The 16,133-nt window shown below is 49.4% G+C and overlaps 1 protein-coding gene across 1 annotated transcript; it reads right to left on the reverse strand.

The window, feature by feature from the left end:
• Positions 1-246: 246 nt before the first annotated feature.
• PFDN2 (prefoldin subunit 2) lies at positions 247-15,106 on the reverse strand. Its single transcript, XM_032977298.2, has 3 exons — positions 14,898-15,106; positions 6,622-6,745; positions 247-2,812 (listed from the first exon to the last, which is right to left on the reverse strand). Exons 1-3 carry the CDS (start codon positions 15,056-15,058, stop codon positions 2,591-2,593), a joined length of 507 nt encoding a protein of 168 aa, XP_032833189.2. The 5' UTR covers positions 15,059-15,106; the 3' UTR covers positions 247-2,590.
• Positions 15,107-16,133: the final 1,027 nt, after the last annotated feature.

A 16,133-nucleotide genomic window follows, 5' to 3' on the forward strand; every position in this document is an offset into this window, starting at 1 on the left:
ACACCCTGCAGCTTGCAGACAGTAACGGGAAAGGGTTAACTGGCCAATGAACACCTTGACATGTAGAGGACCACAGGGCTTGGGCAATTCCTGGCGTTGGCTCACCACCTGGCTTGTCTACAGTTCCTCTTCGCGCCCTCGAGTAATTCTCTCTCTCTCTCTGCGATTGAGTACTGTGCGGCAGTGCACTGTAAGTTGACATCATGATCACATGCGACAAGCACAACACTGAAAGCTTACACAATATCAACAAACCATTGCCGTTTATTCGTTCAGACTCTTGCATCGACACCTACAGCAAGAGCAGCAGCCTGGCAGCTTCATCTGGTGCAGGATATCCAAAGCTCCCATCCCCCACTGCAGCCCACGCTGCAACCGATCACCCATCCTCCACTCCTCCCCCCCCCCCCAGGAAAATACGCAACGCCGAGCCAACGCTGCGATGCGGTTGGAACCGTTGGCCCAACGTTCCACACTTTTACCAGGCTCCTTGATGTACGGCAGCCAGTCCAGAGTCATGTCGCATCACGGGTGGTGATGCTAAAGTGGTTGCCCGCTTAAATGAGTGGTAAGGTGCTCATCTCTCAGACTGCGGTGGCAAACTCCACATTCAAATGGTGGGGTTGGGGTGGGTGCACACTCAGTCGTGAACAGTCCACCGTTGTATTTTTAGAAAGCGAAACTTAATTTTTACACCGGAGGGATTCAAATTCCAATTGTCCACTGGCCGGGATTTTGACTCTGAACTTTCCAACAAGCGAGCCGTGCTCTCTCACCACGGCATCCCACCACTCGGTAGCTGACGATCGGTATGTGTGTGTGTGTGTATTTGTACATAGGCTGGGGGGCCCGAGAGGACCGGTGTCTCTGAAGCCCTGCGCTCTGGTGAACGTGGTTTCACCGGGGAACTATTACTGGCGCAAACCAGGCGTTAACACGCAGCGCACCTCGGGGATTTCGCGGCACCGCAACAAAAAGAAAAGATACTCGCGGCGACGCAAGATTGCCTCGAGAGCTTGGGATACGAGAAATGCAGAGCTGCGTCGGGCGCGCCCGCGTGTCGTTCCCCCTCTCCAGCACCCGGCGAGCGAGGCCGCGATGCGGCGACGGAGCACCGTCACCTGCGCGCCCGTATGGAAGTGATCGGGACGCGTGCGAAATGGCGCCGAGGGGCCACAGGGGAATGAAGGCCGTAGCTGTCCCGCGGCCCTGGCTTAAGACGACCCACGCCGCTCTGAGTGACGGGGGAGGTGAGATTACAGTTTACACCGCGTCGCTGCGCATGGAGCGGCGGCTGCGGACCGACGCACGCACAAAGACTCCCGCCCCCCCCCCCCCCCGTACAGCCTCAACAGACTGTTGGGGCAAGTGCCGTTGGGAGAGAGGAGCACCCGTGAAGGCCGGCACGGCACACGAGGGGGTGGGTGGCCAGCACCACGCCCGGCCGCCTTTGTCTCCCCCAGTGTTTACGACACCGCACAAGGTTACTCATTCGAGGCCGAGTCGACCTCGGGGAGGCCTAGGACCGGCTCGGATATGCGTTACTGGGTGATGTTGGCCGTGAGCGGGGAATCGACGACCATCGTGCCCCAAGCGAATATAATTCTCTCATAACACCCAGGCAAACCCTCGCGCAAGCCTCGAGGCTCTTTGGTGGTACGAGTCTCACTGCATTCGGACATTCGGAGGGGAGTAAACTGGAGTGCCCGGAGAAAACCCATGCATTTGGGAGGGGGTGGGGGGGGGTGGGGGGAAAAATCACACGCCGACATTAACTTACATAAAAAAAAAACGCAAACATTCACACACACACACAGGGGCGCTCAACTCGTTCGTCGCAAGGGTTTCGAGACCATCGGTAAGAAATGACACGCTCGCATGGCGGGGGAGACCGGGCCCATCCACAGCGGGGTTGCGCGTGTTCTCACGCGCCGTGCCGTGGCGGCGGGCGCACCAGCAGCGCAGCGGCGTTGCCGCTCCGTGGGGTCAAGCGTGCCGTGCTGCGCGCGGTCCGGTGCCCACGCGCTGGACGTCTGCACGCTTGTGCCGTACACAGCGCAAGCGAGTGTTTTGCCGCGACGTGAACGGTTCCGCAGCGCGGTGCAGCGCTACGTTGAATGGTGCGGGGGTGCCTGCGTGGCAGAGCGTGTGGAATTGCGTAACGCTGCGTGACTGTTGGGTGTTTAGAGCGGCGGCGCGGTGTACGAGGGTGGTGCTGTGTGGCGCTGGACGTGTGCAGCGACGGGCAGCTTCCGTGCCACGCTGTGCACTCGTCCGGCGCGCGCTGGTGGATCCGTGTTGAGGACCGGCTTGTTGATGCGTTCCATTCGCCGTCCTTCCCCCCGCTACTCCGATTGGCGCCGTTGGCCGCGTAACGGCGCGAGAGAAGTTCCACACACGCACACACAGACACACACAGACACACACAGACACACACAGACACACACAGACACACACAGACAAACGTGCCACGCCTGTCCACACGTCCACGCTCCAACACATTTGCCCATCGCCGCAGACCCACGCCGCCGCCGCCGCCACCCATCCCCGCTCTCCCATCGGTGGCGCCCGTTGCCGCCGCGGCTTTCTCCTACCCGGTCTCGGACACCAGCACGCCGGCGGCGCCGGGCTTGGCGGGGATCTGGCCGTCGCCGTCGCCGTCGCCGGTGCCGGTGCCGGTGGCGGCGACGGCGGCGAGGGGTACAGGGTCGGCCTCGCCACGCACGCGGATGTTGTGCTTCTCGCGATACTCGTTGATCTCGCGCCCCTTGGCCGACACCTGCTGGGCCAGCGCCTCCAGCAGCCGCGAGATCTGGCGGGGGGGGGGGGGGGGGGGGGCGGGGACCGCGGGGATATCGGCGGTACGGTTACGGTAGGTGGCGTGGTGCGACAGGGGGCACGATACAACACGCAACATGACACAATACAACACACATGACACAATACAACACACAACATGACACATGACACAATACAACACAACATGACACATGACACAATACAACACGCAACATGACACAATACAACACACATGACACAATACAACACACAACATGACACATGACACAATACAACACACATGACACAATACAACACACATGACACAATACAACACACAACAAGACACATGACACAATACAACACACAACAAGACACATGACACAATACAACACACAACATGACACATGACACAATACAACACGCAACATGACACATGACACAATACAACACGCAACAAGACACATGACACAATACACAACAAGACACATGACACAATACAACACGCAACAAGACACATGACACAATACAACACACAACAAGACACATGACACAATACAACACGCAACAAGACACATGACACAATACAACACGCAACAAGACACATGACACAATACACAACAAGACACATGACACAATACAACACACAACATGACACATGACACAATACAACACACAACATGACACATGACACAATACAACACGCAACAAGACACATGACACAATACAACACGCAACATGACACATGACACAATACAACACGCAACATGACACATGACACAATACAACACGCAACATGACACATGACACAATACAACACACAACAAGACACATGACACAATACAACACGCAACATGACACATGACACAATACAACACACAACAAGACACATGACACAATACAACACACAACAAAACACATGACACAATACAACACACAACAAGACACATGACACAATACAACACACAACATGACACATGACACAATACAACACGCAACATGACACATGACACAATACAACACGCAACAAGACACATGACACAATACACAACAAGACACATGACACAATACAACACACAACAAGACACATGACACAATACAACACACAACAAGACACATGACACAATACAACACACACCAAGACACATGACACAATACAACACACAACAAGACACATGACACAATACAACACACAACAAGACACACGACACAATACACAACAAGACACATGACACAATACAACACACAACATGACACATGACACAATACAACACGCAACAAGACACATGACACAATACACAACAAGACACATGACACAATACAACACACAACAAGACACATGACACAATACAACACACAACAAGACACACGACACAATACAACACACAACAAGACACACGACACAATACAACACACAACATGACACAATACAACACACAACATGACACATGACACAATACAACACACAACAAGACACACGACACAATACAACACACAACAAGACACACGACACAATACAACACGCAACAAGACACACGACACAATACAACACGCAACAAGACACATGACACAATACAACACGCAACATGACACATGACACAATACAACACACAACATGACACATGACACAATACAACACGCAACATGACACATGACACAATACAACACACAACAAGACACATGACACAATACAACACACAACATGACACATGACACAATACAACACACAACATGACACATGACACAATACAACACACAACATGACACATGACACAATACAACACACAACAAGACACATGACACAACACACAACAAGACACATGACACAATACAACACACAACAAGAGACATGACACAATACAACACACAACAAGACACATGACACAATACAACACACAACAAGACACATGACACAACACACAACAAGACACATGACACAATACAGCACACAACAAGACACATGACACAATACAACACACAACAAGACACATGACACAATACAACACACAACAAGACACATGACACAATACAACACACAACAAGACACATGACACAATACAACACACAACATGACACATGACACAATACAACACACAACATGACACATGACACAATGCAACACACAACATGACACATGACACAATACAACACACAAGACACACGACACAATACAACACACAACAAGACACACGATACGTGACATGGTACAACATGCAAAAGGACACAACACGACACAAGACATACAACACGTGACATAACAGGATACGACGCACGGCACAACACGATAAAACACGCAACACGGCACGATACAACAAGTGACAAAACACACGGCACAACATGACACACGGCATCACACACCACACCACACTACGCGACAAAACACCACACAACACCACACAACACAACACCACACAACACGACACCACACCACACCACACAACACACCACACGACACCACACCACACAACACCACACAACACACCACACGACACCACACCACACCACACCACACGACACCACACCACACAACACCACACACCACACGACACAACACAACACACCACACAACACACCACACGACACCACACCACACCACACGACACCACACCACACCACACGACACCACACAACACCACACCACACACCACACGACACAACACAACGTCACACCACATGACACAACACAACACCACACGACACAACACCACACCACACCACACAACACCACACAACACCACACGACACCACACCACACCACACGACACCACACCACACAACACCACACCACACGACACAACACAACACACCACACAACACCACACCACACCACACACAACACGACACCACACCACACAACACCACACCACACCACACAACACCACACAACACCACACGACACCACACCACACCACACGACACCACACCACACAACACCACACCACACGACACAACACAACACACCACACAACACCACACCACACACCACACGACACCACACCACACAACACAACACACCACACAACACCACACAACACACCACACGACACCACACAACACACCACACCACATGACACCACACAACACGACACAACACCACACAACACAACACCACACCACATGACACAACACAACACCACACGACACAACACCACACCACACGACACAACACCACACCACACGACACAACACCACACCACACGACACCACACCACACCACACGACACCACACCACACCACACGACACAACACCACAACACACCACACCACACCACACAACACCACACGACACCACACCACACCACACCACACCACACGACACAACACAACACCACACGACACAACACCACACAACACGACACCACACCACACAACACCACACGACACCACACAACACCACACAACACCACACAACACCACCACACCACACAACACCACCACACAACACCACCACACAACAACACCACACAACACCACACAACACAACACCACACAACACCACACAACACCACACAACACCACACAACACCACCACACAACACCACACAACACAACACCACCACACCACACAACACAACACACAACACCACACAACACCACCACAACACCACACAACACCACACAACACCACACAACACCACACAACACCACCACACCACACAACACCACCACACCACACCACACGACACAACACAACACCACACCACACGACACCACACAACACCACACCACACCACACAACACACGACACACCACCACACCACACAACACCACCACAACACAACACACCACACAACACGACACCACACGCCGCACAGGGGGATGCGGAGGCCCCTCCATCCCCACCTGCTCCTTGTTGCTCTGCAGGGCGGGCAGCACCTCCTTGACGGTGCGCTCCACGAGCACCCCCCCCACCATGCGGTAGCAGCGCCGCTCGGGGTCCACGTCGCGCAGGGCGTCGATCACCAGGCTGCAGCGCACACGAGACAAAGGTTCCCCGCAGAGCCGTCAAAAAACTGTTGGGGCGAACGCTGTTAGCGACTGGTATCCCAAACTTTCACAGCAGCTTATGTCCCTTCACACCAACATTATGTAAACTTCCCCCACCCCCTCCACCCCCACCGTGCCGGTCTAGTACATCATTGTTATGCTAATTCCTTTGTCAAGGCGTTTTTTGTTTTGTTTTCCTCCCACACAGCTTAAGGGACGCGACCTGGGCTTGGCTGTCTTCACTCCAACGCTGTCCTCTGGACAGTCCGGTCCCTTCACCTGATGAAGGCCGCTTGTGTTGTGGCCGCAACGTCGTGATTTTTGTTGTTTTATTTTTTACCTACGTGACTTTACCGAATAGAACCAAAGAGTATGGATCCTTGCAGTCACGAAAGTTTCAAATCTAGAGCTGTTAGCGAGCACCTACGAAGACCGGAACGGCACACGAGGGGGTGGCTGGCCAACACCTCCCCAGTGGCGATGTTTGCACACCGCACCAGGTACTTATTTGAGGCCGAGTTGACCTAGGGGAGGGCCCAGGACTACGCTACCACTGCCCAGAGCGAACACAACCACACGTGAGCGCGGACGAATCCATGTTAATGTGTTTGGCCTGCATGGAAGAGTAGGCCAAAAGAGCCCCTGCTAAGGAGCTTCTTCTTTCACACAGCAAGGTGAAATTTGCAATGCCGCGTGTGTACGGACTTTCTCTCGTTATCCGCGAGGGATACGTTGTTCCGGAGATGCTCATGAATAGCAAATTTCGCGGATGATGATAATGGCTCTAAAAGTAGCGTACGCGCAATGCCTGCAGATGCCTCCAAAGCTCTGTCGGGTGGAGGATGGACGTATAACACAACATTTTAACACTGAAGTGGAGTTCCGACCCCAAAAAAATTGTGGTTGCAAAAAAGCGGTCAAATAGCGAGGTTGCAGCCGTGAAAAGTGCTCGCTCGTGCCACTGCTGGGCAAAGTGCAGCTCTGAAGAGCTGTCGACGTAGCCTGGGGAGAGCATAGAATGGGTGTCGTATAGACTGCTGCAGGCCACAAGACAGCTCCCTCCGGTAGACGCTACTTGGTCTACTCTGCTACGCAGGGCCAGACCGTGTGTACCTACACTTTGTATGGAACTGCTCGTTGCTGTGTTTAGCTTGCTGTCCTCCCCCCGCACCTCCGATTAGCACGGCTGGCTACAAACGGTGCGAAGGAAGCTCAACATACGTACTTCACACTACCAAATTGCGACCTGCCGACCATCGACTGCGGTGTACGCGTTTATTCAGCTGCTGGGCTGACAGAGGCGGCGTTTGGCAAGTCCACTGTGTTACGAACCTTTAACACGGCCCTGAGGCAACATCAACCCAACGCAGTCAAGCAATTAGTCCCGTGTGTGCGTAACACACCGGGCTAATAACCGCCGCCTCTATCCCTTCAGCAGCAGAACGCATGTGTAACACACCGATTCATAATTGTTTTTGATGGGTTAGATCGTGTAAAAATGCGTCCTAAAACCCCTTCCCATCCAACACGGGAATCAAACCTGCCAAATGTTTTACTACTGCTTCAGCACACTGGTGCGTTGGGAGAATACTCTTACATAAAAAAAGGGTGCAGAAATTTCACTCGAGATTACAACCAACATAGCTATTTCTGTGACCAGTCACAAGCTAATCACTCAGCCATTTCAATGCTAAATTATATGCTAATTCCTTTGTCAAGGCGCTTTGTTTCCTCTCACACAGCTTAAAGGTCGTGATCTGAACGTGGCTCTTTCACTCCAGCGCTGTCCTAGCAGACAGTCTCGTCCCTTCACCTGATGAAGGCCGCTTGTGTTGTGGCCGAAACGTCGTGAGAATATTATTGTTATTTTATTTTATCAATTTATTATTTTATTCTCATTCTACGTGACTTTACCGAAAGAACCAAAGAAGATCATCAGGTTGTTAACAGGACCTAAGATCAGTGAAAGCGCTTCCTGATCCGGGTCATGTAGACCAGGGGTACCCCAACCCCCCGGCTGCGGACCGGTGCCGGTCCGTGGCCTGTTAGGAACCGGGCCGCACAGCAGCAGGAGGTGAGAGCGGTGATTCCGCACGTGGCCCGCCTCCATTATTTTATTATTCACCACTTCCGCCCACGCCTCTTTCCCGCACTGCGCACTCGTCTCGGTCACAGTGTTGGTAAGCACACAAGCTCACCCCGAGTAGCCAACAAGAATAAATAACAAACGTCGCTGGATAGCTTCTTTGAAAAGGGGGACAGACCCAATGATGAACCCGCCCCCCCCCCCCCCCGGTCCGTGAAAAAATTGAATTCCATGAAACCTGTCCCTGGTGCCATAAAGGTTGGAGACCGCTGGTGTAGATGCCATGACATAATTTGCACTCGATCTAATAATATAATTAGCTGAAAGCGAGTAGATTGGTTGTGACTGGCAGGTTGGGTCAGTGAAATGAAGTGAATATATTTTGCGATTAATGAATATAGGATAGCCTTCATTCTGTTAAAGTGTAATTATTCGTAATGAAGGCTGAATGTTAATGCTATTGTGATTATAGTCAAGCGTTAACATGATTTTATCATAAAAGTTGATAGCATAGGTTAGCGCGTTGTGAATGTATTTAAATGTTATTGTGTTGTATAATACAATCACGTTATTATTATTATTTGTTTATAAATCGTGTCCATGCCACATTCAGTTTATAGCTATCCACTCAGATGAAGTTATTTCGTTTTTTTCTCAACCTCGACTGAGTCGCTCATTAATCTTTAACAGAAATAATTAAATCGTTTTACGTGGCGCTTCAACGTTATCAATTTTAATTGTGTACCCTTCCTGACGTGCGTGTTCTGCAACTGCAGATAGTTGAGTCTTAGCACGTTACCGTATTTAAGAATTATTTGATCTTAAGACGCGTACTCATTTGCGACATGTGGCCAATGCAAATTAATTTATTGTTCTTTGGCCGATGTTAATAGATAATGTATTTTATTTATAGTTCCAAATCTCACCTTGGTGTGTTGCCGCTAAGAACCGGGCTATTTTATCAGTAAACAGCGGGAAGTACCCGGCGCTGCCCGGGCGAAAAAGACAGACACACATGTCGACTTATTCACACTTACAGACATTGACCCACACACACAAACACACAGACCTACACACACACATATGGACTCACACAGACATCGACTTGAGTTGCACAGACATGGAGTTACACACACATATCGACGTACACACACACATAGACTTACACACATCGATTCACACACTCATCGACTTACACACACATACACATCGACTGACACACGCACATAGAGCCACACACACACACAGGTCGACTGACACGCAGACATATTGACGTACACACACAGCGACTCACACACACACATAGACCGACACACACGCATGGACTGACACACACACTTGGACTTACACAAACACATCGACACACACACACACATTGACTTACACACATGGAGCCATACACACACACATTGACGTACACACACACATATGGACTCACACACACAAACACATGGGCTTACACACACACATGCATCGATCCACACGCACATCGACTTGCACACACACACACATCGACATACACACACACATATATGGACTTACACACATCGACCAACACACACACATAGACTTGCACACACACGTACATCGACTCACACAAACATTTACTCACACACACAGACACATCGACTTAAACACACACATCGACGCAGACACGCACATCGAGTCACACGCACACATGGACTTAGACACACATTATTATTTAAAAATGTACCGACTTAATTTTTAAATAACACATTCCTGCGGAGGGAGCTGGTAGGAACGTTGGGTTGCTCGGTCAATGGCCAGGGTCAACGGCGGAGGCACCACGTGGTGTATTCCGCAAATATGCCCGACTGTGAGGGCGGGCACAAGCCGGCGTGAGTAGGTTAAACGTTGAGTTTTATAAGGGCACCACGGGGTGACCAGCCCCTCCCCACCCAGCCCCACCCCTCCCACCCCCCACCCCTCCCACCCCCCACCCAGCCCCACCCCCCACCCAGCCCCACCCAGCCCCTCCCTCCCCTCCCCAGCCCCTCCCCTTTTATCCAGGTGTCCGGGTACACGTGGACAGACATCCACCGACATACACAATTAATCCCCTGCCTCCTGTGATAATCCCGGTTGGACTTCCAGTCCACTACGTTTCCTACCAGTAATGCCCACTAGGAGCGCATTTGTTATATATCCGGGTGTCCGGATACACGTGGACAGACATCCACAGACATACACAATTAATCCCCTGCCTCCTGTGAATTAATCCCGGTTGGGCTTCCAGTACACTACGGTTCCTACCAGTATTAGTTGTCTACACACACCACGCACACACATTGACTAACACACGCATCGACTGACACACACATATCGACTTACAAACACACTCATCGACTTACACACACACACTCATCGACTTACACACATATCGACTTACACACACAGACACATCGACCCACACACAAACATCGACCCACACACAGACACATCGACTTCAAAAACACACACATTGACTCGCACCGACATTGACTGATACACACACAGACGTACACACATCGTGGCAGACATGCACATGGACTCGCATGCACACAAGGACTTAGACACAATCATACATTAATATTCACCAAGTAAATTTAGAAATATAAGTTGTCAGCTCACAAACAAAAAGATAGTAATATTCCCAAGGTGATTATTTAAAAAAATAGGTTTCTATGTACGCGAGTTGAGCGAAAGAAGCAAGAAATGGAAATACTGTATTAGTTGTCTGCACACAAATACCATTAATGTTTAACACGTAGGCTTTCGCGACAAATATTATTCATAATAACGTTTTTTTGGGTTAGATCGCGTTATTTATAAATGTGTCGCAACCCTCCACAACATTTGCAATTTTAGAGTACGACGTTTCGATGACTCACGCTTCAACACACCGGTGGGCTAAAGTAGTGAACTATTTGTCTTTTGTCAACGTGACACTTTTTTGCTGATTGGCCATGTCGGGTGGTGGAGGGTTACGACACATTTATAAATAACGCGTATTCACTGTGTTAGTAAATTTATTGCATTTCAATTACTCATTGCTCCACCGCCACTTGTTTAATGTACTCATTCCAATATCGGGCTTGCATAACGCATTTAATCCCCATCTTTTAGGTGCTCATCATCAGACACTGTTTCAGACGGACGCATAATAATGGCTTGACCAGGTGCGCAACGAGCCATTACAATGGGGGGGGTCTATGCAAGATCCGACTGTGGGCCCCCCCACTCCTTTCTCACAACTGACTTTTACTGAAATGGCTACGGATGGTTTTTAACCTGTATACAATATGTAGGCGATAACTAGATATATTATTTATAAGTTGCATCCGTCTTTAGGGTTTAGAGTAGGCCTCAGCAAGGTAAGGTAATTTACCTTTTTTTACCGGGTAAAAGGGTAAAAGGTGTCGACATGCAAAGGGGTAAGGTAAAGGGTAGGGTGAAGGTAGCTCGGAAGAATTACCCGGTAGGGCAAAGGTAGCGCGAAGTATTACCCGGTAAATACGGTGCCTTGTTTACCGCTAAAAGCTGTGGCGCAGTCCGTGGCCTCCATTTAATAAGTAATATTTAAAAAAATCTTTTTTGAAAACACGCCGTTATGAAATGTACCCTACTAGTAATAGCAGAACTCCACGACTCCAGGAAGTGGCCCCGAAGCTTGCCACAACGTAAGGGGCCGTGGCCAATTAGAGCCAACGTCAGTTGACCGTGGACAGTTCGACCCAAGCCGAAACATAACGTATAAAAAATAATGTTTATAGTATTGTCATCAGTATGACAGACGTATACCAAGTTTGAAGTCGATACCACATTGGGAAGTGAGTAAAAATTGAGTTACAAGATTTGATACGACAGAGTTAAAATTTGAATCATTGAGAGTATTCTATATGAATAAAGCGCTCTACCTAGCGTTTACCTGCATGTGTAGTAGTACCCCAGTAATTACCCTGTAATCGGGTAATTTGTATGGGGTAAGGGTAAAAGGTCGGGTAAAGGTAGGCTCGTTGCTTTTAACCTTTTACCTTACCTGCTGAAGGGTAAAAGGTAGGGTAGGTAGAGTGCTTGTATATTGGTAAGGTAAAAGGTAGGGTAAAGGTAGGCTCGTTGTTTTTACCTTTTACCTTACCTTGCCGAGGCCTAGTTTAGAGAAAGACAGTGACAACATTAAAAAGATGTAAAGGTAGCAATACTCACAAATTTTGACTTAAAACTTTCGTGACTGCAGGAATTCATATTCTTTTGTTTCTTTCGGTAAAGTCACGTAGATAGAAAAAGATCCTGATGACGACCGCTTGTGACGTGCCTGAAACGCCGTAGTTTTAATTTTATTTACTTTTATTTTTTCTATCTACAAGACTTTACCGAAAGAACCAAAGAATATGAAATACTCACAAAGTTATCATGCGTCTTGCTTTCCATGCGCATGTCAGATTGCAAAAAAAATCCTGGTGTTCAGTTACAAACACCAGCAGTACCGCTGCTAGATTTGACGCTGTTTGCATTTTTCGGAAATATTACTTTATCATTTGTGGTTTTTTTGGCAATCACGGTTAATTGATGGAATATTTTGTTCAATAGTTTTTTTCTAAACATGTTACTTGTTTATATGTTGATTCGGGACCCTCCTCCTTGTGGCTGACTGGGTCCCCTATGCGTCGGAAAACGCCGCCGTATTCCCCAGAGTTGAGCACCTGGGATTGACGACATAAGAGACTGGTTCATAATTTATTTTGGGTGGGATCGCGTAAATACAACTGTGTCGTTAAATCTAGCACAACTCTGGATGTCACCTGATGATGCTAGTTGCAATTACTTGCAAAACTTCGTACTCAAGTGGTAATTGTGGGTTTGCTCTCCAACACACTGATGTGCTGCACTAGTAAATTTAGCAAATTTGACAAAGTTTGTTTTCTCTCTCTCTCTCTGTGTTGTCTCTCTAGTAATTCCTGCAGCTCGAAATCTCTCATTGACATGCTAATTTCTCTACCCCCCCCCCCCTCTCTATTTAAAGCCTCGACACATAGGCGTTATTTCTATGTGTGCCTATGTGTGTGTCTCTGTGTTGTCTCTCTATGCTTATGTGTCTGTCTATGTGTTTCGGTGTATGTGTTTGGTCTCTCTCTAAAATTCAGTAATCTTTGGAAGGACGTAATTAACCAGGTAGGGTGTTGACTGTTATGTAAGCCGACTCTGCGTTGCATTATATTTCTAAGATTACTAGGTTTTTTTGTATCATTCATTCGTACCTGATGACGATTGCTTGTGTTGCAATCGAAACGTCGTATTCTATTATTTAATTTATTTTCTTTCTACAGTGACTTTACCGAAAGAACCAAGAGGTAATTCCTGCAGTCAGGAAAGCTACAAATCAAGTTTGGAACGTTTTGTTTACGTGACAAACCTTTACTCACTGGCTGTGTCGGGTCCTGGCTGAGGCTCCTACGTCTTAAATAAGAAGACTCGTGCCAGAAAGTTGTGCATTAACTTAACTGAAGCGCATTGGCACTACAAGACAGACGAGGGTGAAATAAAAAAAATGACGAAATGTGAGCACACCGAGGGAGCAATCTTTCCCCACGAATCGCGACGATGAGACGTCGTTGATGGGCGGGGGGGACGCGATCGTTCGTCTTAAGTCAGCGTCTGCATTGCCGCCCGCTTGCGCTATGCGTTATGGTAACCTGTGCACGTCCCAGCAGGACAACCAGGACTGAAAGGGGGATGTTGCCCTCCGCCATCCACCTCCACCCTAAACTGAATGACTGGGCAGTTGAGTCGAGGTGGTTTCGAACATGCACTTCGTGTCTCTGCCATGAGGCAGGTCGAGCCCACCCCAAAATAATGCGTGACTATTGTTCCGTGACAAGCCACGTATCGCTATTATAGTGTGAGTAACATTCACCCCCGCTCGCCCGCCGTCTCCGCGAGTAGTAACAGCGGTGCGGCCTAGCAGGCCCGCGGCTCGCCTGGCGCCTTCCCGCCCCTCCCCACTCCTCCCGCCCGCCGCTCGTCATCCTCCTCCTTCTCCTCTCACTTGTGCTCGGTGAGCTCCATGTCGAGCTGCGCGCTCTTGGCGGCCAGGGCGCGCTGCTCGCCGCGCAGTTTGTTGAAGCCGGCCACGATTTTCTCTCCCGCGGAGGAAGACTTTTTATCCGAACGAGACGCGCCCGCGGGCCGCGCACTGGGGGCCGCCATCTTCGCCTCGGGGCTCTTTCCAGAAGGGCTCCTTGTACGCCTCTTCCGGAAGACGTCTTCCGGAACCGGAAGAGAACTTCTAGAACCGGAAGATGCCTTTCGGATCCGAAAGACATCTTCCGGAAACGAAGACTTCTTCCGGACCCGGAAGCCTTCTTCCGGACCCGGACGCATTCTTCCGGACCCGGAAGAATTCTTCCGGAACCGGAAGACACCTTCCGGAACCGGAAGACTTCTTCCGGAACCGGAAGACTTCTTCCGGACCCGAAATAGTTCTTCCGGACCCGGAAGACTTCTTCCGGACCCGGAAGCTTTCTTCCGGACACGGAAGAATTCTTCCGGAACCGGAAGATTTCTTCCGGAACAGGAATATGCCTTCCGGAACCGGCAGATGTCTTTCGGGAACCGGAAGATGCCTTCCGGAACCGGAAGATGCCTTTCAGACCTTTGAGGTTCTTCGAGCGGTAGCCGTCTTCCGGAAGTTATCTTCTGGAACTTGAATATCCTCTAGACGTAAAGGTCTTCCGGAAGATATCTTCTGTGAGAGGTAGAAATCTTCCGGAAGAAGTGTTACGTCAGCAGACCCACCTCTCTGTCTGCCCATCCCCCCCCCGTCTCTCTATTTAAGACCTCGACACAGAGGCATTGGGTCTCTATGTGTCTATGTTGTGTGTCTCTCTCTGTGTGTCTATGTTGTGTGTCTCTCTCTGTGTGTCTATGTTGTGTGTGTCGCTCTCTGTGTGTCTATGTTGTGTGTCTCTCTCTGTGTGTCTATGTTGTGTGTCTCTCTCTCTGTGTGTCTATGTTGTGTGTCTCTATGTGTGTCTCTCTGTGTGTCTCTGTGTGTCTATGTTGTGTGTCTCTCTCTGTGTGTCTATGTTGTGTGTCTATGCTGTGTGTCTATGTGTGTGTCTCTCTCTCTGTGTCTCTCTCTGTGTGTCTATGTTGTGTGTCTCTCTCTCTGTGTCTATGTTGTGTGAGTCTCTCTGTGTGTCTATGTTGTGTGAGTCTCTCTGTGTGTCTATGTTGTGTGTCTCTCTCTGTGTGTCTATGTGTGTGTCTCTCTCTGTGTGTC

The sequence above is a fragment of the Petromyzon marinus genome, chromosome 62, assembly GCF_048934315.1.
Source record: "Petromyzon marinus isolate PM22_M1 ecotype Great Lakes invasive population chromosome 62, UKy_Petmar_22M1.pri1.0, whole genome shotgun sequence".
NCBI lineage: Eukaryota > Metazoa > Chordata > Hyperoartia > Petromyzontiformes > Petromyzontidae > Petromyzon > Petromyzon marinus.

Coding starts and splice junctions, on each gene's coding strand:
- PFDN2 (XM_032977298.2), bottom strand. CDS start 15,058: ATGGCGGCCCCCAGTGCGCGGCCCGCGGGCGCGTCTCGTTCGGATAAA. Junction 6,746..14,897: donor ATGGAGCTCACCGAGCACAA/GTGAGAGGAGAA, acceptor TGTGCGCTGCAG/CCTGGTGATCGACGCCCTGC. Junction 2,813..6,621: donor TGCAGAGCAACAAGGAGCAG/GTGGGGATGGAG, acceptor CCCCCCCGCCAG/ATCTCGCGGCTGCTGGAGGC.